Raw genomic sequence first — 20,127 nt, forward strand, 5'->3', positions numbered from 1 at the left:
TTTGGTGTGGTTGGCTACATGTCAAAATTCAACATTACTGTTCCCTGCTGCAATTTCTTACAGCTGTATTATGCCAGTAGTGTAAAAAGACCTCATTGATAATGACAGTCAGTATGTCTCCTAGCTGCCTCTGATGGGGGATGTGGCCCTACTGCCGGAGGACAGGGACGTAGCGGAGGAGAGGAAGAGGGTTCTGGAGTGTTCGCCCATAGTAGAGTCTATGGTGGGGAGCCCACTCATACTGCAGGACCTCAGCAAGGTACAGCAACCTGTCTGTTAGTCTGGTCTCCCTCCCAGAGGCATCTAGTAGTGGTGAGGTCTGTCTGTCTGTCTGTCTGTCTGTCTGTCTGTCTGTCTGTCTGTCTGTCTGTCTGTCTGTCTGTCTGTCTGTCTGTCTGTCTGTCTGGCGCTCTCTCTCCCTCCAGTTCTACAGCAGTGATCTCCCTCCCTCCCTCCCTCCAGTTCTACAGCAGTGATCTCCCTCCCTCCCTCCCTCCAGGTATACAGCAGTGATCTCCCTCCCTCCCTCCCTCCAGGTATACAGCAGTGATCTCCCTCCCTCCCTCCCTCCAGGTATACAGCAGTGATCTCCCTCCCTCCCTCCAGGTATACAGCAGTGATCTCCCTCCCTCCCTCCAGGTATACAGCAGTGATCTCCCTCCCTCCCTCCAGGTATACAGCAGTGATCTCCCTCCCTCCCTCCAGTTCTACAGCAGTGATCTCCCTCCCTCCCTCCAGTTCTACAGCAGTGATCTCCCTCCCTCCAGTTCTACAGCAGTGATCTCCCTCCCTCCAGTTCTACAGCAGTGATCTCCCTCCCTCCAGTTCTACAGCAGTGATCTCCCTCCCTCCAGTTCTACAGCAGTGATCTCCCTCCCTCCCTCCAGGTATACAGCAGTGATCTCCCTCCCTCCCTCCAGGTATACAGCAGTGATCTCCCTCCCTCCCTCCAGGTATACAGCAGTGATCTCCCTCCCTCCCTCCAGGTATACAGCAGTGATCTCCCTCCCTCCCTCCAGGTATACAGCAGTGATCTCCCTCCCTCCCTCCAGGTATACAGCAGTGATCTCCCTCCCTCCCTCCAGGTATACAGCAGTGATCTCCCTCCCTCCCTCCAGGTATACAGCAGTGATCTCCCTCCCTCCCTCCCTCCAGGTATACAGCAGTGATCTCCCTCCCTCCCTCCCTCCAGGTATACAGCAGTGATCTCCCTCCCTCCCTCCCTCCAGGTATACAGCAGTGATCTCCCTCCCTCCGTCCCTCCAGGTATACAGCAGTGATCTCCCTCCCTGCCTCCAGGTATACAGCTGTGATCTCCCTCCCTGCCTCCAGGTATACAGCTGTGATCTCCCTCCCTGCCTCCAGGTATACAGCTGTGATCTCCCTCCCTCCCTCCCTCCAGGTATACAGCTGTGATCTCCCTCCCTCCCTCCAGGTATACAGCAGTGATCTCCCTCCCTCCCTCCAGGTATACAGCAGTGATCTCCCTCCCTCCCTCCAGGTATACAGCAGTGATCTCCCTCCCTCCCTCCCTCCCTCCAGGTATACAGCAGTGATCTCCCTCCCTCCCCCCCTCCAGGTATACAGCAGTGATCTCCCTCCCTCCCTCCCCCCCTCCGGTATACAGCAGTGATCTCCCACCCTCCCTCCAGGTATACAGCAGTGATCTCCCTCCCTCCCTCCAGGTATACAGCAGTGATCTCCCTCCCTCCCTCCCTCCAGGTATACAGCAGTGGAGAAACAGTACTGGCGGTAGACAGACTCTCTCTAGCAGTGATCTCCCTCCCTCCCTCCCTCCCTCCAGGTATACAGCAGTGGAGAAACAGTACTGGCGGTAGACAGACTCTCTCTAGCAGTGGGGAAAGGAGAGTGTTTTGGCCTGCTGGGTTTCAATGGAGCAGGGAAGACCACCACCTTCAAGATGCTCACCGGGGACGAGACCGTCACCTCTGGCGATGCCTACATTGACGGCTACAGCATTCTGAGGGATGTCAAGAAGGTAGGAGAGATGGAGAAGGAGAGAGAGTGAAAAACATTTGCACTGTTATTTTTTTTCATTTTTATTTTTTTTATGTCACATACACAGGATAGGTGCAGTGAAATGTGTTGTTTGACAGGGTCATCCATAGTACTACGGCATCCCTGGAGCAAATTAAGGTTAACTACCTTGCTCAAGGGCACATCGGCAGGTTTTTCACCTTGTCGGCTCGGGTATACTCAAACCTCTAAGCAACCTGCCGCCCTTACTTAAAAGGTAATTAGGGCACACCGTAGCAAAGCATTTTGCAACAGAAAACAAAAACTAGCATTTCTTATTGAACGTGTACAGATAGGACCTTCTCAATTAGGGGCTGTTTTCCTACGCTTTGTGCCTCTTGAACACAAACCAGTTCTAATATACTATGAAACTCACAAAATCACCTTGCATGACACCACCCTCTCTCCCGTGTGTCGTAGGTACAGCAGCGGATTGGCTATTGCCCGCAGTTCGACGCTGTCCTGGATCACATGACAGGAAGAGAAACGCTGAGCATGTACGCTAGGCTCCGGGGGATTCCAGAGAAATACGTGTCGGGCTGCGTGGAGAACGTGCTACGGTCCTTACTACTGGAGCCCCATGCTGACAAACTGTGCCGCAGCTACAGGTAAGCATTCAGGGGAGAGAGTGAGGGGGGAGGGGCTGTGTGTGTGTGTGTGTGTTGGTTTGGGGGTGGGGGACAGTGTGTTTGTGTTGGTTTGGGGGTGGGGGTGGGGGACTGTGTGTGTGTGTTGGGGTGGGGGACTGTGTGTGTGTGTGTGTTGGGGTGGGGGACAGTGTGTGTGTGTTGGGGTGGGGGACAGTGTGTGTGTGTTGGTTTGGGGGTGGGGGACAGTGTGTTGGTTTGGGGGTGGGGAACAGTGTGTGTGTGTGTTGGGGTGGGGGACAGTGTGTGTGTGTTGGGGTGGGGGACAGTGTGTGTGTGTTGGTTTGGGGGTGGGGGACTGTGTGTGTGTTGGTTTGGGGGTGGGGGACAGTGTGTGTGTGTGTGTGTGTGTGTGTGTGTGTGTTGGTTTGGGGGTGGGGGACAGTGTGTGTGTGTGTGTGTGTGTGTGTGTGTGTGTGTTGGTTTGGGGGTGGGGGACAGTGTGTGTGTGTGTGTGTTGGTTTGGGGGTGGGGGACAGTGTGTGTGTGTGTTGGTTTGGGGGTGGGGGACAGTGTGTGTGTGTGTGTGGGTGTGTGTGTGTTGGTTTGGGGGTGGGGGACAGTGTGTGTGTGTGTGTGTGTGTTGGTTTGGGGGTGGGGGACAGTGTGTGTGTGTGTTGGTTTGGGGGTGGGGGACAGTGTGTGTGTGTGTTGGTTTGGGGGTGGGGGACAGTGTGTGTGTTGGTTTGGGGGTGGGGGACAGTGTGTGTGTTGGTTTGGGGGTGGGGGACAGTGTGTGTGTTGGTTTGGGGGTGGGGGACAGTGTGTGTGTGTGTGTGTGTGTGTGTGTTGGTTTGGGGGTGGGGGACAGTGTGTGTGTGTGTGTGTTGGTTTGGGGGTGGGGGACAGTGTGTGGGTGTGTGTGTGTTGGTTTGGGGGTGGGGGACAGTGTGTGTGTGTGTTGGTTTGGGGGTGGGGGACAGTGTGTGTGTGTGTTGGTTTGGGGGTGGGGGACAGTGTGTGTGTTGGTTTGGGGGTGGGGGACAGTGTGTGTGTGTGTGTGTGTTGGTTTGGGGGTGGGGGACAGTGTGTGTGTGTGTGTGTTGGTTTGGGGGTGGGGGACAGTGTGTGTGTGTGTGTGTTGGTTTGGGGGTGGGGGACAGTGTGTGTGTGTGTGTGTGTTGGTTTGGGGGTGGGGGACAGTGTGTGTGTGTGTGGGTGTGTGTGTGTTGGTTTGGGGGTGGGGGACAGTGTGTGTGTGTGTGTGTGTGTTGGTTTGGGGGTGGGGGACAGTGTGTGTGTGTGTTGGTTTGGGGGTGGGGGACAGTGTGTGTGTGTGTTGGTTTGGGGGTGGGGGACAGTGTGTGTGTTGGTTTGGGGGTGGGGGACAGTGTGTGTGGTGGTTTGGGGGTGGGGGACAGTGTGTGTGTTGGTTTGGGGGTGGGGGACAGTGTGTGTGTTGGTTTGGGGGTGGGGACAGTGTGTGTGTGTGTGTGTGTGTGTGTTGGTTTGGGGTTGGGGGACAGTGTGTGTGTGTTGGTTTGGGGGTGGGGGACTGTGTGTGTGTGTGTGTTGGTTTGGGGGTGGGGGACAGTGTGTGTGTGTGTGTGTTGGTTTGGGGGTGGGGGACAGTGTGTGTGTTGGTTTGGGGGTGGGGACAGTGTGTGTGTGTGTGTGTGTGTGTGGTGTGTGTGTGTGTGTGTGTGTGTGTGTGTGTTGGTTTGGGGGTTGGGGGACAGTGTGTGTGTGTTGGTTTGGGGTTGGGGGACAGTGTGTGTGTGTTGGTTTGGGGGTGGGGGACTGTGTGTGTGTGTGTGTGTGTGTTGGTTTGGGGGTGGGGGACTGTGTGTGTGTGTGTGTGTTGGTTTGGGGGTGGGGGACTGTGTGTGTGTGTTGGGTTGAGGGTGGGGGACTGTGTGTGTGTTGGTTTGGGGTTGGGGGACAGTGTGTTTGTGTTGGTTTGGGGGTGGGGGACAGTGTGAGTGTGTGTGTTGGGGTGGGGGACAGTGTGTGTGTGTTGGGGTGGGGGACAGTGTGTGTGTGTTGGGGTGGGGGACAGTGTGTGTGTGTTGGTTTGAGGGTGGGGGACTGTGTGTGTGTGTGTGTTGGGGTGGGGGACTGTGTGTGTGTGTGTGTTGGGGTGGGGGACAGTGTGTGTGTGTTGGGGTGGGGGACAGTGTGTGTGTGTTGGGGTGGGGGACAGTGTGTGTGTGTTGGTTTGGGGGTGGGGGACAGTGTGTGTGTGTGTGTTGGTTTGGGGGTGGGGGACAGTGTGTGTGTGTGGGTGTGTGTGTTGGTTTGGGGGTGGGGGACAGTGTGTGTGTTGTTTTGGGGGTGGGGGACAGTGTGTGTGTTGGTTTGGGGGTGGGGGACAGTGTGTGTGTTGGTTTGGGGGTGGGGGACAGTGTGTGTGTGTGTGTGTGTTGGTTTGGGGGTGGGGGACTGTGTGTGTGTGTTGGTTTGGGGGTGGGGGACAGTGTGTGTGTGTGTGTGTTGGTTTGGGGGTGGGGGACAGGTGTGTGTGTGTGTGTGTGTGTGTGTGTGTTGGTTTGGGGGTGGGGGACAGTGTGTGTGTGTGTGTGTGTGTGTGTGTTGGTTTGGGGGTGGGGGACAGTGTGTGTGTGTGTGTGTGTGTGTGTGTGTGTGTGTTGGTTTGGGGGTGGGGGACAGTGTGTGTGTGTGTGTGTTGGTTTGGGGGTGGGGGACAGTGTGTGTGTGTGTTGGTTTGGGGGTGGGGGACAGTGTGTGTGTGTGTGGGTGTGTGTGTGTTGGTTTGGGGGTGGGGGACAGTGTGTGTGTGTGTGTGTGTGTTGGTTTGGGGGTGGGGGACAGTGTGTGTGTGTGTTGGTTTGGGGGTGGGGGACAGTGTGTGTGTGTGTTGGTTTGGGGGTGGGGGACAGTGTGTGTGTTGGTTTGGGGGTGGGGGACAGTGTGTGTGTGTGTGTGTGTGTGTGTGTGTGTTGGTTTGGGGGTGGGGGACAGTGTGTGTGTGTGTGTGTGTGTGTTGGTTTGGGGGTGGGGGACAGTGTGTGTGTGTGTGTGTTGGTTTGGGGGTGGGGGACAGTGTGTGTGTGTGTTGGTTTGGGGGTGGGGGACAGTGTGTGTGTGTGTGGGTGTGTGTGTGTTGGTTTGGGGGTGGGGGACAGTGTGTGTGTGTGTGTGTGTGTTGGTTTGGGGGTGGGGGACAGTGTGTGTGTGTGTTGGTTTGGGGGTGGGGGACAGTGTGTGTGTGTGTTGGTTTGGGGGTGGGGGACAGTGTGTGTGTTGGTTTGGGGGTGGGGGACAGTGTGTGTGTTGGTTTGGGGGTGGGGGACAGTGTGTGTGGTGGTTTGGGGGTGGGGGACAGTGTGTGTGTTGGTTTGGGGGTGGGGGACAGTGTGTGTGTTGGTTTGGGGGTGGGGACAGTGTGTGTGTGTGTGTGTGTTGGTTTGGGGTTGGGGGACAGTGTGTGTGTGTTGGTTTGGGGGTGGGGGACTGTGTGTGTGTGTGTGTGTTGGTTTGGGGGTGGGGGACAGTGTGTGTGTGTGTGTGTTGGTTTGGGGGTGGGGGACAGTGTGTGTGTTGGTTTGGGGGTGGGGACAGTGTGTGTGTGTGTGTGTGTGTGTGTGTGTGTGTGTGTGTGTGTGTGTGTGTGTGTGTGTGTGTGTGTGTGTTGGTTTGGGGTTGGGGGACAGTGTGTGTGTGTTGGTTTGGGGTTGGGGGACAGTGTGTGTGTGTTGGTTTGGGGGTGGGGGACTGTGTGTGTGTGTGTGTGTTGGTTTGGGGGTGGGGGACTGTGTGTGTGTGTGTGTGTGTTGGTTTGGGGGTGGGGGACTGTGTGTGTGTGTTGGGTTGAGGGTGGGGGACTGTGTGTGTGTTGGTTTGGGGTTGGGGGACAGTGTGTTTGTGTTGGTTTGGGGGTGGGGGACAGTGTGAGTGTGTGTGTTGGGGTGGGGGACAGTGTGTGTGTGTTGGGGTGGGGGACAGTGTGTGTGTGTTGGGGTGGGGGACAGTGTGTGTGTGTTGGTTTGAGGGTGGGGGACTGTGTGTGTGTGTGTGTTGGGGTGGGGGACAGTGTGTGTGTGTTGGGGTGGGGGACAGTGTGTGTGTGTTGGTTTGAGGGTGGGGGACAGTGTGTGTGTGTTGGTTTGGGGTTGGGGGACAGTGTGAGTGTGTTGGTTTGGGGGTGGGGGACAGTGTGTGTGTGTGTGTTGGTTTGGGGGTGGGGGACAGTGTGTGTGTGTGGGTGTGTGTGTTGGTTTGGGGGTGGGGGACAGTGTGTGTGTTGTTTTGGGGGTGGGGGACAGTGTGTGTGTTGGTTTGGGGGTGGGGGACAGTGTGTGTGTTGGTTTGGGGGTGGGGGACAGTGTGTGTGTGTGTGTGTGTTGGTTTGGGGGTGGGGGACTGTGTGTGTGTGTTGGTTTGGGGGTGGGGGACAGTGTGTGTGTGTGTGTGTTGGTTTGGGGGTGGGGGACAGTGTGTGTGTGTGTGTGTGTGTGTTGGTTTGGGGGTGGGGGACAGTGTGTGTGTGTTGGTTTGGGGGTGGGGGACAGTGTGTGTGTGTGTTGGTTTGGGGGTGGGGGACAGTGTGTTTGTGTTGGTTTGGGGGTGGGGGACAGTGTGTGTGTTGGTTTGGGGGTGGGGGACAGTGTGTGTGTGTGGGTGTGTGTGTGTTGGTTTGGGGGTGGGGGACAGTGTGTGTGTGTGTGTGTGTTGGTTTGGGGGTGGGGGACAGTGTGTGTGTTGGTTTGGGGGTGGGGGACAGTGTGTGTGTTGGTTTGGGGGTGGGGGACAGTGTGTGTGTGTTGGTTTGGGGGTGGGGGACAGTGTGAGTGTGTTGGTTTGGGGGTGGGGGACAGTGTGTGTGTGTGTTGGTTTGGGGGTGGGGGACAGTGTGTGTGTGTTGGTTTGGGGGACAGTGTGTGTGTGTTGGTTTGGGGGTGGGGGACAGTGTGTGTGTGTTGGTTTGGGGGTGGGGGACAGTGTGTGTGTGTGTTTGTGTTGGTTTGGGGGTGGAGGACAGTGTGTGTGTGTTGGTTTGGGGGTGGGGGACAGTGTGTGTGTGTGTTTGTGTTGGTTTGGGGGTGGGGGACAGTGTGTGTGTGTTGGTTTGGGGGTGGGGGACAGTGTGTGTGTTTGTGTTGGTTTGGGGGTGGGGGACAGTGTGTGTGTGTTGGTTTGGGGGTGGAGGACAGTGTGTGTGTGTTGGTTTGGGGGTGGGGGACAGTGTGTGTGTGTTGGTTTGGGGGTGGAGGACAGTGTGTGTGTGTTGGTTTGGGGGTGGAGGACATTGTGTGTGTGTTGGTTTGGGGGTGGGGGACAGTGTGTGTGTGTTGGTTTGGGGGTGGAGGACAGTGTGTGTGTGTTGGTTTGAGGGTGGGGGACAGTGTGTGTGTGTTGGTTTGGGGGTGGAGGACAGTGTGTGTGTGTTGGTTTGGGGGTGGGGGACAGTGTGTGTGTGTTGGTTTGGGGGTGGGGGACAGTGTGTGTGTGTTGGTTTGGGGGTGGAGGACAGTGTGAGTGTGTTGGTTTGGGGGTGGAGGACAGTGTGTGTGTGTTGGTTTGGGGGTGGAGGACAGTGTGTGTGTGTTGGTTTGGGGGTGGGGGACAGTGTGTGTGTGTTGGTTTGGGGGTGGGGGACAGTGTGTGTGTGTGTTGGTTTGGGGGTGGGGGACAGTGTGTGTGTGTGTTGGTTTGGGGGTGGGGGACAGTGTGTTTGTGTTGGTTTGGGGGTGGAGGACAGTGTGTGTGTGTTGGTTTGGGGGTGGAGGACAGTGTGTGTGTTGGTTTGGGGGTGGAGGACAGTGTGTGTGTGTGTGTTGGTTTGGGGGTGGGGGACTGTGTGTGTGTGTGTGAGTGTGTTGGTTTGAGGGTGGAGGACAGTGTGAGTGTGTTGGTTTGGGGGTGGAGGACAGTGTGTGTGTGTTGGTTTGGGGGTGGAGGACAGTGTGTGTGTGTTGGTTTGGGGGTGGAGGACAGTGTGAGTGTGTTGGTTTGAGGGTGGAGGACAGTGTGTGTGTGTTGGTTTGGGGGTGGGGGACAGTGTGTGTGTGTTGGTTTGAGGGTGGGGGACAGTGTGTGTGTTGGTTTGGGGGTGGGGGACAGTGTGTGTGTTGGTTTGGGGGTGGGGACAGTGTGTGTGTGTGTGTGTGTGTGTGTTGGTTTGGGGTTGGGGGACAGTGTGTGTGTGTTGGTTTGGGGGTGGGGGACTGTGTGTGTGTGTGTGTTGGTTTGGGGGTGGGGGACAGTGTGTGTGTGTGTGTGTTGGTTTGGGGGTGGGGGACAGTGTGTGTGTTGGTTTGGGGGTGGGGACAGTGTGTGTGTGTGTGTGTGTGTGTGTGTGTGTGTGTGTGTGTGTGTGTGTGTGTGTGTGTGTGTGTGTGTGTGTGTGTGTGTGTGTTGGTTTGGGGTTGGGGGACAGTGTGTGTGTGTTGGTTTGGGGTTGGGGGACAGTGTGTGTGTGTTGGTTTGGGGGTGGGGGACTGTGTGTGTGTGTGTGTGTGTGTTGGTTTGGGGGTGGGGGACTGTGTGTGTGTGTGTGTGTTGGTTTGGGGGTGGGGGACTGTGTGTGTGTGTTGGGTTGAGGGTGGGGGACTGTGTGTGTGTTGGTTTGGGGTTGGGGGACAGTGTGTTTGTGTTGGTTTGGGGGTGGGGGACAGTGTGAGTGTGTGTGTTGGGGTGGGGGACAGTGTGTGTGTGTTGGGGTGGGGGACAGTGTGTGTGTGTTGGGGTGGGGGACAGTGTGTGTGTGTTGGTTTGAGGGTGGGGGACTGTGTGTGTGTGTGTGTTGGGGTGGGGGACAGTGTGTGTGTGTTGGGGTGGGGGACAGTGTGTGTGTGTTGGGGTGGGGGACAGTGTGTGTGTGTTGGTTTGAGGGTGGGGGACAGTGTGTGTGTGTTGGTTTGGGGGTGGGGGACAGTGTGTGTGTGTGTGTTGGTTTGGGGGTGGGGGACAGTGTGTGTGTGTGGGTGTGTGTGTTGGTTTGGGGGTGGGGGACAGTGTGTGTGTTGTTTTGGGGGTGGGGGACAGTGTGTGTGTTGGTTTGGGGGTGGGGGACAGTGTGTGTGTTGGTTTGGGGGTGGGGGACTGTGTGTGTGTGTTGGTTTGGGGGTGGGGGACAGTGTGTGTGTGTGTGTGTTGGTTTGGGGGTGGGGGACAGTGTGTGTGTGTGTGTGTGTGTGTTGGTTTGGGGGTGGGGGACTGTGTGTGTGTTGGTTTGGGGGTGGGGGACAGTGGTGTGTGTGTGTGTGTGTGTGTTGGTTTGGGGGTGGGGGACAGTGTGTGTGTGTGTGTGTTGGTTTGGGGGTGGGGGACAGTGTGTGTGTGTGTTGGTTTGGGGGTGGGGGACAGTGTGTGTGTGTGTGGGTGTGTGTGTGTTGGTTTGGGGGTGGGGGACAGTGTGTGTGTGTGTGTGTGTGTTGGTTTGGGGGTGGGGGACAGTGTGTGTGTGTGTTGGTTTGGGGGTGGGGGACAGTGTGTGTGTGTGTTGGTTTGGGGGTGGGGGACAGTGTGTGTGTGTGTGGGTGTGTGTGTGTTGGTTTGGGGGTGGGGGACAGTGTGTGTGTGTGTGTGTGTGTTGGTTTGGGGGTGGGGGACAGTGTGTGTGTGTGTTGGTTTGGGGGTGGGGGACAGTGTGTGTGTGTGTTGGTTTGGGGGTGGGGGACAGTGTGTGTGTTGGTTTGGGGGTGGGGGACAGTGTGTGTGTTGGTTTGGGGGTGGGGGACAGTGTGTGTGGTGGTTTGGGGGTGGGGGACAGTGTGTGTGTGTGTGTGTTGGTTTGGGGGTGGGGGACAGTGTGTGTGTGTGTGTGTGTTGGTTTGGGGGTGGGGGACAGTGTGTGTGTGTGTGTGTGTGTGTGTTGGTTTGGGGGTGGGGGACTGTGTGTGTGTGTGTTGGTTTGGGGGTGGGGAACAGTGTGTGTGTGTGTGTTGGTTTGAGGGTGGGGTACAGTGTGTGTGTGTTGGTTTGAGGGTGGGGGACAGTGTGAGTGTGTTGGTTTGGGGGTGGAGGACAGTGTGTGTGTGTGTGTTGGTTTGGGGGTGGGGGACTGTGTGTGTGTGTGAGTGTGTTGGTTTGAGGGTGGAGGACAGTGTGAGTGTGTTGGTTTGGGGGTGGAGGACAGTGTGTGTGTGTTGGTTTGGGGGTGGAGGACAGTGTGTGTGTGTTGGTTTGAGGGTGGAGGACAGTGTGTGTGTGTTGGTTTGGGGGTGGAGGACAGTGTGTGTGTGTTGGTTTGGGGGTGGAGGACAGTGTGTGTGTGTTGGTTTGGGGGTGGAGGACAGTGTGTGTGTGTTGGTTTGGGGGTGGAGGACAGTGTGAGTGTGTTGGTTTGAGGGTGGAGGACAGTGTGTGTGTGTTGGTTTGGGGGTGGGGGACAGTGTGTGTGTGTTGGTTTGAGGGTGGGGGACAGTGTGTGTGTGTTGGTTTGGGGGTGGGGGACAGTGTGTGTGTGTGTCTGGACTTTTGTGGCTGAAATTTCTTCACAGATCATACTACAGGAGGCCGTCTATTGTTCACATACAAAATAATTAATCTGGTGTGTGTAAGGCACTTGCAGGTCAGAGAGCCCTTTTCTTGCTATATTTGTTGTTCTCCTTCTCCCTCTAGAGATATATCTTGTCCTATAGTGTACACTACTCCTTCTCTCTCTATAGATATATCTTGTCCTATAGTGTTACACTACTCCTTCTCTCTCTATAGATATATCTTGTCCTATAGTGTTACACTACTCCTTCTCTCTCTATAGATATATCTTGTCCTATAGTGTTACACTACTCCTTCTCTCTCTAGAGATATATCTTGTCCTATAGTGTACACTACTCCTTCTCTCTCTATAGATATATCTTGTCCTATAGTGTACACTACTCCTTCTCCCTCTATAGATATATCTTGTCCTATAGTGTACACTACTCCTTCTCTCTCTATAGATATATCTTGTCCTATAGTGTACACTAGTCCTTCTCCCTCTATAGATATATCTTGTCCTATAGTGTTACACTACTCCTTCTCTCTCTAGAGATATATCTTGTCCTATAGTGTACACTACTCCTTCTCTCTCTATAGATATATCTTGTCCTATAGTGTTACACTACTCCTTCTCTCTCTAGAGATATATCTTGTCCTATAGTGTTACACTACTCCTTCTCTCTCTATAGATATATCTTGTCCTATAGTGTTACACTACTCCTTCTCTCTCTATAGATATATCTTGTCCTATAGTGTACACTACTCCTTCTCCCTCTATAGATATATCTTGTCCTATAGTGTACACTACTCCTTCTCTCTCTATAGATATATCTTGTCCTATAGTGTACACTACTCCTTCTCTCCCTCTATAGATATATCTTGTCCTATAGTGTACACTACTCCTTCTCTCTCTATAGATATATCTTGTCCTATAGTGTACACTACTCCTTCTCTCTCTATAGATATATCTTGTCCTATAGTGTACACTACTCCTTCTCTCTCTATAGATATATCTTGTCCTATAGTGTTACACTACTCCTTCTCTCTCTATAGATATATCTTGTCCTATAGTGTACACTACTCCTTCTCCCTCTATAGATATATCTTGTCCTATAGTGTACACTACTCCTTCTCTCTCTATAGATATATCTTGTCCTATAGTGTTACACTACTCCTTCTCTCTCTATAGATATATCTTGTCCTATAGTGTACACTACTCCTTCTCCCTCTATAGATATATCTTGTCCTATAGTGTACACTACTCCTTCTCTCTCTATAGATATATCTTGTCCTATAGTGTACACTACTCCTTCTCTCTCTATAGATATATCTTGTCCTATAGTGTACACTACTCCTTCTCTCTCTATAGATATATCTTGTCCTATAGTGTACACTACTCCTTCTCCCTCTAGAGATATATCTTGTCCTATAGTGTACACTACTCCTTCTCTCTCTAGAGATATATCTTGTCCTATAGTGTACACTACTCCTTCTCTCTCTATAGATATATCTTGTCCTATAGTGTACACTACTCCTTCTCTCTCTATAGATATATCTTGTCCTATAGTGTACACTACTCCTTCTCCCTCTAGAGATATATCTTGTCCTATAGTGTACACTACTCCTTCTCTCTCTAGAGATATATCTTGTCCTATAGTGTACACTACTCCTTCTCTCTCTAGAGATATATCTTGTCCTATAGTGTACACTACTCCTTCTCTCTCTATAGATATATCTTGTCCTATAGTGTACACTACTCCTTCTCCCTCTAGAGATATATCTTGTCCTATAGTGTACACTACTCCTTCTCCCTCTAGAGATATATCTTGTCCTATAGTGTACACTACTCCTTCTCTCTCTAGAGATATATCTTGTCCTATAGTGTACACTACTCCTTCTCCCTCTAGAGATATATCTTGTCCTATAGTGTACACTACTCCTTCTCCCTCTAGAGATATATCTTGTCCTATAGTGTACACTACTCCTTCTCTCTCTAGAGATATATCTTGTCCTATAGTGTACACTACTCCTTCTCCCTCTAGAGATATATCTTGTCCTATAGTGTACACTACTCCTTCTCTCTCTAGAGATATATCTTGTCCTATAGTGTACACTACTACTCCTCCCTCTATAGATATATCTTGTCCTATAGTGTACACTACTCCTTCTCTCTCTAGAGATATATCTTGTCCTATAGTGTACACTACTCCTTCTCTCTCTATAGATATATCTTGTCCTATAGTGTACACTACTCCTTCTCTCTCTAGAGATATATCTTGTCCTATAGTGTACACTACTCCTTCTCTCTCTAGAGATATATCTTGTCCTATAGTGTACACTACTCCTTCTCTCTCTATAGATATATCTTGTCCTATAGTGTACACTACTCCTTCTCTCTCTATAGATATATCTTGTCCTATAGTGTTACACTACTCCTTCTCTCTCTAGAGATATATCTTGTCCTATAGTGTACACTACTCCTTCTCTCTCTATAGATATATCTTGTCCTATAGTGTACACTACTCCTTCTCTCTCTATAGATATATCTTGTCCTATAGTGTACACTACCCTTTCTCTCTCTATAGATATATCTTGTCCTATAGTGTTACACTACTCCTTCTCTCTCTAGAGATATATCTTGTCCTATAGTGTACACTACTCCTTCTCTCTCTATAGATATATCTTGTCCTATAGTGTACACTACTCCTTCTCTCTCTATAGATATATCTTGTCCTATAGTGTACACTACTCCTTCTCTCTCTATAGATATATCTTGTCCTATAGTGTACACTACTCCTTCTCTCTCTATAGATATATCTTGTCCTATAGTGTACACTACTCCTTCTCTCTCTATAGATATATCTTGTCCTATAGTGTACACTACTCCTTCTCTCTCTATAGATATATCTTGTCCTATAGTGTACACTACTCCTTCTCTCTCTATAGATATATCTTGTCCTATAGTGTACACTACTCCTTCTCTCTCTATAGATATATCTTGTCCTATAGTGTACACTACTCCTTCTCTCTCTATAGATATATCTTGTCCTATAGTGTTACACTACTCCTTCTCTCTCTAGAGATATATCTTGTCCTATAGTGTACACTACCCTTTCTCTCTCTAGAGATATATCTTGTCCTATAGTGTACACTACTCCTTCTCTCTCTATAGATATATCTTGTCCTATAGTGTACACTACTCCTTCTCTCTCTATAGATATATCTTGTCCTATAGTGTACACTACTCCTTCTCTCTCTAGAGATATATCTTGTCCTATAGTGTACACTACTCCTTCTCTCTCTATAGATATATCTTGTCCTATAGTGTACACTACTCCTTCTCCCTCTATAGATATATCTTGTCCTATAGTGTACACTACTCCTTCTCCCTCTAGAGATATATCTTGTCCTATAGTGTACACTACTCCTTCTCTCTCTAGAGATATATCTTGTCCTATAGTATACACTACTCCTTCTCTCTCTAGAGATATATCTTGTCCTATAGTGTACACTACTCCTTCTCTCTCTAGAGATATATCTTGTCCTATAGTGTACACTACTCCTTCTCTCTCTATAGATATATCTTGTCCTATAGTGTACACTACTCCTTCTCCCTCTATAGATATATCTTGTCCTATAGTGTACACTACTCCTTCTCTCTCTAGAGATATATCTTGTCCTATAGTATACACTACTCCTTCTCTCTCTATAGATATATCTTGTCCTATAGTGTACACTACTCCTTCTCTCTCTAGAGATATATCTTGTCCTATAGTGTACACTACTCCTTCTCTCTCTATAGATATATCTTGTCCTATAGTGTACACTACTCCTTCTCTCTCTAGAGATATATCTTGTCCTATAGTGTACACTACTCCTTCTCTCTCTAGAGATATATCTTGTCCTATAGTGTACACTACTCCTTCTCTCTCTAGAGATATATCTTGTCCTATAGTGTACACTACTCCTTCTCCCTCTATAGATATATCTTGTCCTATAGTGTACACTACTCCTTCTCTCTCTATAGATATATCTTGTCCTATAGTGTACACTAGTCCTTCTCTCTCTATAGATATATCTTGTCCTATAGTGTACACTACTCCTTCTCTCTCTAGAGACATAGCTCATGAATGTCAAGATATTACTGAGTACAAACACATTCCCTCTTGCCCCCTCCCTCTCTCTCCCTCTTGCCCCCTCCCTCTCTCTCCCTCTTGCCCCCTCCCTCTCTCTCCCTCTTGCCCCCTCCCTCTCTCTCCCTCTTGCCCCTCTCCCTCCACTTCCCTCCCCATCACTTCTCCCTCAAATCCCTTCCTACACCCCCCTTCTATCTCTCCCCCTCCAGCGGGGGCAATAAGAGGAAGCTGAGTGCGGCTGTGGCTCTGATTGGTGGACCCCCGGTCATCTTCCTGGACGAGCCGTCCACTGGCATGGACCCGGTTGCTAGGCGACTGCTGTGGGACGCCGTGACGCGCACCCGAGAGTCTGGAAAGGCCATCATCATCACTTCTCACAGGTGAGCATAGCACACACACACACCATCCTCTTCATCACCGTCCTCCACCTTCCAGTACAGTCATTACTGTGTCACAGAAAGGAACAGAGTGACTCAGAGAATAAAATAGATGCTGTCGTGCTTGGATTATCTTTCTCCCTCTCCTCTTTTGTTCCACTGTTCTTCCCCTTCTCTCTCTCTCTGCTGTAGTATGGAGGAATGCGAGGCTCTGTGTACCCGGCTGGCTGTGATGGTGAACGGTCAGTTTAAGTGTCTGGGCAGTCCCCAGCACCTGAAGAGTAAGTTTGGCAGTGGCTACACACTACTGGCTAAAGTACGAGTGGACAAGGAGGTGGAGGATAGCGACCTGCAACTCTTCAAGGACTTCATCGAGAGCACCTTCCCAGGTCAGAGAGACACACACACTCTGAGTCAGACTCATGAACATACACGGGTGCACACACACAAACAAACTTATACAGGCGCGTAGTGTACACACACACACACACACACACACACACACACACGTAGACATGCACAAACACTCACGCGCACGTATGCACACAGACACACACGCACGCACGCACCCCACCCCCTGAGGCTGGTTCAAAGATAATCCAAGATGTTTGACTGTCAATGGTTTAGGGCAGTACTTCCTAAACTTTTTATAGTCCCTTACCGCTTCAAACATTCAACCTCCAGCTGCGTACCCCCTCTAGCATCAGGGTCAGCGCACAATCAAATGTTGTTCTTTTGACATCATTGTAAGCCTGCTACACACACTATACAATACATTTATTAAACATAAGAATGAGTGTGAGTTTTTGTCACAACCCGGCTCATGGGAAGTGACAAAGAGCTCTTAAAGGACCAGGGCACAAATAATAATAATCAATAATTGTGCTCTTTATTTAGCCATCTTACATATACAACTTTTTGTTCATTGAAAATTGTGAATAACTCACCACAGGTTAATGAGATGTATGTGCTTGAAAGGATGCACATAACTCTGCAATGTTGGGTTGTGGAGAGAGTCTCAGTCTTAAATGATTTTCCACATGCAGTCTGTGCCTGTATTTAGTTTTCATGCTAGTGAGGGCTGAGAATCCACTCTCACATAGATACGTGGTTGTAAAGGGCATCAGTGTCTTAACAGCTGATTTGCCAAGGCAAGAAACTCTGAGCACAGCCCTATCCAGAAATCTGGCAGTGGCTTCTGATTAAATTACATTTTCACAGAACCGCTTGTTTGAATTTCAATGAGGCTCTCTTGTTGAGATATCGGTAAGTGGACTGGAGGCAGGGCATGAAAGGGATAACGAATCCAGGTGTTTGTGTCATCCGTTTCGGGAAAGTACCTGCGTAATTGCGCGCCCAACTCACTCAGGTGCTTCGCTATATCACATTTGACATCGTCCGTAAGCTTGAGTTCATTTGCACACAAAAAATCATACAATGATGGAAAGACCGGTGTGTTGTCCTTGTTAATGCAGACAGAGAAGAGCTCCAACTTCTTAATCATAGCCTCAATGTTGTCCCGCACTTTGATAGTTGCGGAGAGTCCCTGTAATCCTAGATTCAGATCATTCAGGCGAGAAAAAACATCACCCAGATAGGCCAGTCATGTGAGAAACTCGTCATCATGCAAGCAATCAGACAAGTGAAAATTATGGTCAGTAAAGAGAACTTTAAGCTCGTCTTTCAATTAAAAAAACATGTCAATACTTTGCCCCTTGATAACCAGCGCACTTCTGTATGTTGTAAAAGCGTTACATGGTCGCTGCCCATATCATTGCATAATGCAGTAGATACACGAGAGTTCAGGGGCCTTGCTTTAACGAAGTTAACCATTTTCACTGTAGTGTCCAAAACGTCTTTCAAGCTGTCAGTTATTCCCTTGGCAGCAAGAGCCTCTTGGTGGATGCTGCACTGTACCCAAGTGGCGTCGGGAGCAACTCCTTGCACGCGCGTCACCACTCCACTATGTCTCCCTGTCATGGCTTTTGCTCCATCAGTACAGATACCAACACATCTTGACCACAAAGTCCATTAGATGTCACAAAGCTGTCCAGCACTTTAAACATATCCTCTCCTGTTGTCCTGGTTTCAAGAAGAGTATGTCTTCCTTAATTGACCCCCCATAAACGTAACGGACATATACCAGGAGCTGTGCCAGGCCCGAAACGTCTGTTGACTCATCCAGCTGTAACACATAGAATTCACTGGCACATCTCCTGCCATGTCACTGATGCGTCGTGAAACAGTGTTGTTTGATGAAGACATTGTCTGTACAGTTTTTTTGGCCTTTTCCCCCAGCATTGTCCCAGCCATATCCGCAGCAGCAGGAAGAATGAAATCCTCCACAATAGTCTGGGGCTTGCTTGTCCTAGCCACTCGGTAGCTCATCATGTAAGACGCTTCTAGCCCCTTCTTATTAATGGTATCGGTTGCTTTTATACATGTCTTACTACTCAAAAGTCATCTATTCTAGCTCAAAAAACTCCCGTGGCTTATTTTTCAAGTTTCGTTTCTAAATGTCTGCGCAAGAGTGAAGATTTCCCGAGAGGTTAATGTGATTGGATGTTAATTATTTGACTAGGCTGCCTGTATTTGACATTGTGTTTTTGTTTTGATGAACACTAGATGGTTTAATTTTATTTTTGGCAGTGAAACGAGGCTACGCCTACCCCAGTTTGGGAATACCTGGTTTAGGGGGTTGGTCTAACATGACATCACTTCCTTCTCTCCACAGGAAGTCTACTAACAGATGAACACCAGGGCATGGTGCACTACCACTTAACTGACAAGACTCTCTCCTGGGCACAGGTAACTATCTCTCTTTCTCTTTCTCAGCCGGTCCCTATTCACTCCCTAACCCTTTTCCTTGGCCCTAACCTGTCAGCCAACCTGTCTTTTAGACTGTGTAAGAGCACCATCTAGTGGAGACCTAACCTGCCAGCCAATCTGTCTTTTAGACTGTAATAGCACCATCTAGTGGAGACCTTTACCTGTCAGCCAACCTGTCTTTTCGACTGTAATAACACCATCTAGTGGAGACCTTTACCTGTCAGCCAACCTGTCTTTTAGACTGTGTAAGAGCACCATCTAGTGGAGACCTAACCTGCCAGCCAACCTGTCTTTTAGACTGTAATAGCACCATCTAGTGGAGACCTTTACCTGTCAGCTAACCTGTCTTTTCGACTGTAATAACACCATCTAGTGGAGACCTTTACCTGTCAGCCAACCTGTCTTTTAGACTGTAATAACACCATCTAGTGGAGACCTTTACCTGTCAGCCAACCTGTCTTTTAGACTGTAATAACACCATCTAGTGGAGACCTTTACCTGTCAGCCAACCTGTCTTTTAGACTGTAATAACACCATCTAGTGGAGACCTTTACCTGTCAGCCAACCTGTCTTTTAGACTGTAATAACACCATCTAGTGGAGACCTTTACCTGTCAGCCAACCTGTCTTTTAGACTGTAATAACACCATCTAGTGGAGACCTTTACCTGTCAGCCAACCTGTCTTTTAGACTGTAATAACACCATCTAGTGGAGCCCTTTACCTGTCAGCCAACCTGTCTTTTAGACTGTAATAACACCATCTAGTGGAGACCTTTACCTGTCAGCCAACCTGTCTTTTAGACTGTAATAACACCATCTAGTGGAGACCTTTACCTGTCAGCCAACCTGTCTTTTAGACTGTAATAACACCATCTAGTGGAGACCTTTACCTGTCAGCCAACCTGTCTTTTAGACTGTAATAACACCATCTAGTGGAGACCTTTACCTGTCAGCCAACCTGTCTTTTAGACTGTAATAACACCATCTAGTGGAGACCTTTACCTGTCAGCCAACCTGTCTTTTAGACTGTAATAACACCATCTAGTGGAGACCTTTACCTGTCAGCCAACCTGTCTTTTAGACTGTAATAACACCATCTAGTGGAGACCTTTACCTGTCAGCCAACCTGTCTTTTAGACTGTAATAACACCATCTAGTGGAGACCTTTACCTGTCAGCCAACCTGTCTTTTAGACTGTAATAACACCATCTAGTGGAGACCTTTACCTGTCAGCCAACCTGTCTTTTAGACTGTAATAACACCATCTAGTGGAGCCCTTTACCTGTCAGCCAACCTGTCTTTTAGACTGTAATAACACCATCTAGTGGAGACCTTTACCTGTCAGCCAACCTGTCTTTTAGACTGTAATAACACCATCTAGTGGAGACCTTTACCTGTCAGCCAACCTGTCTTTTAGACTGTAATAACACCATCTAGTGGAGACCTTTACCTGTCAGCCAACCTGTCTTTTAGACTGTAATAACACCATCTAGTGGAGACCTTTACCTGTCAGCCAACCTGTCTTTTAGACTGTAATAACACCATCTAGTGGAGACCTTTACCTGTCAGCCAACCTGTCTTTTAGACTGTAATAACACCATCTAGTGGAGACCTTTACCTGTCAGCCAACCTGTCTTTTAGACTGTAATAACACCATCTAGTGGAGACCTTTACCTGTCAGCCAACCTGTCTTTTAGACTGTAATAACACCATCTA

At 50.0% G+C, this 20,127-nt stretch overlaps 1 protein-coding gene across 1 annotated transcript in view; it reads left to right on the forward strand.

Moving 5' to 3' along the window:
• Positions 1-20,127, forward strand: part of LOC106593499 (phospholipid-transporting ATPase ABCA3) — a 109,620-nt gene that overhangs the window by 85,250 nt on the left and 4,243 nt on the right. The window contains exons 25-30 of the mRNA XM_045715660.2: positions 125-259; positions 1,805-1,999; positions 2,458-2,645; positions 15,415-15,585; positions 15,775-15,971; positions 18,317-18,390. Coding sequence (XP_045571616.1) covers positions 125-259; positions 1,805-1,999; positions 2,458-2,645; positions 15,415-15,585; positions 15,775-15,971; positions 18,317-18,390 — 960 coding nt within the window. The remainder of the gene's footprint in view (positions 1-124; positions 260-1,804; positions 2,000-2,457; positions 2,646-15,414; positions 15,586-15,774; positions 15,972-18,316; positions 18,391-20,127) is intronic.

This window comes from Salmo salar, chromosome 03, assembly GCF_965601325.2.
Source record: "Salmo salar chromosome 03, fSalSal1, whole genome shotgun sequence".
NCBI lineage: Eukaryota > Metazoa > Chordata > Actinopteri > Salmoniformes > Salmonidae > Salmo > Salmo salar.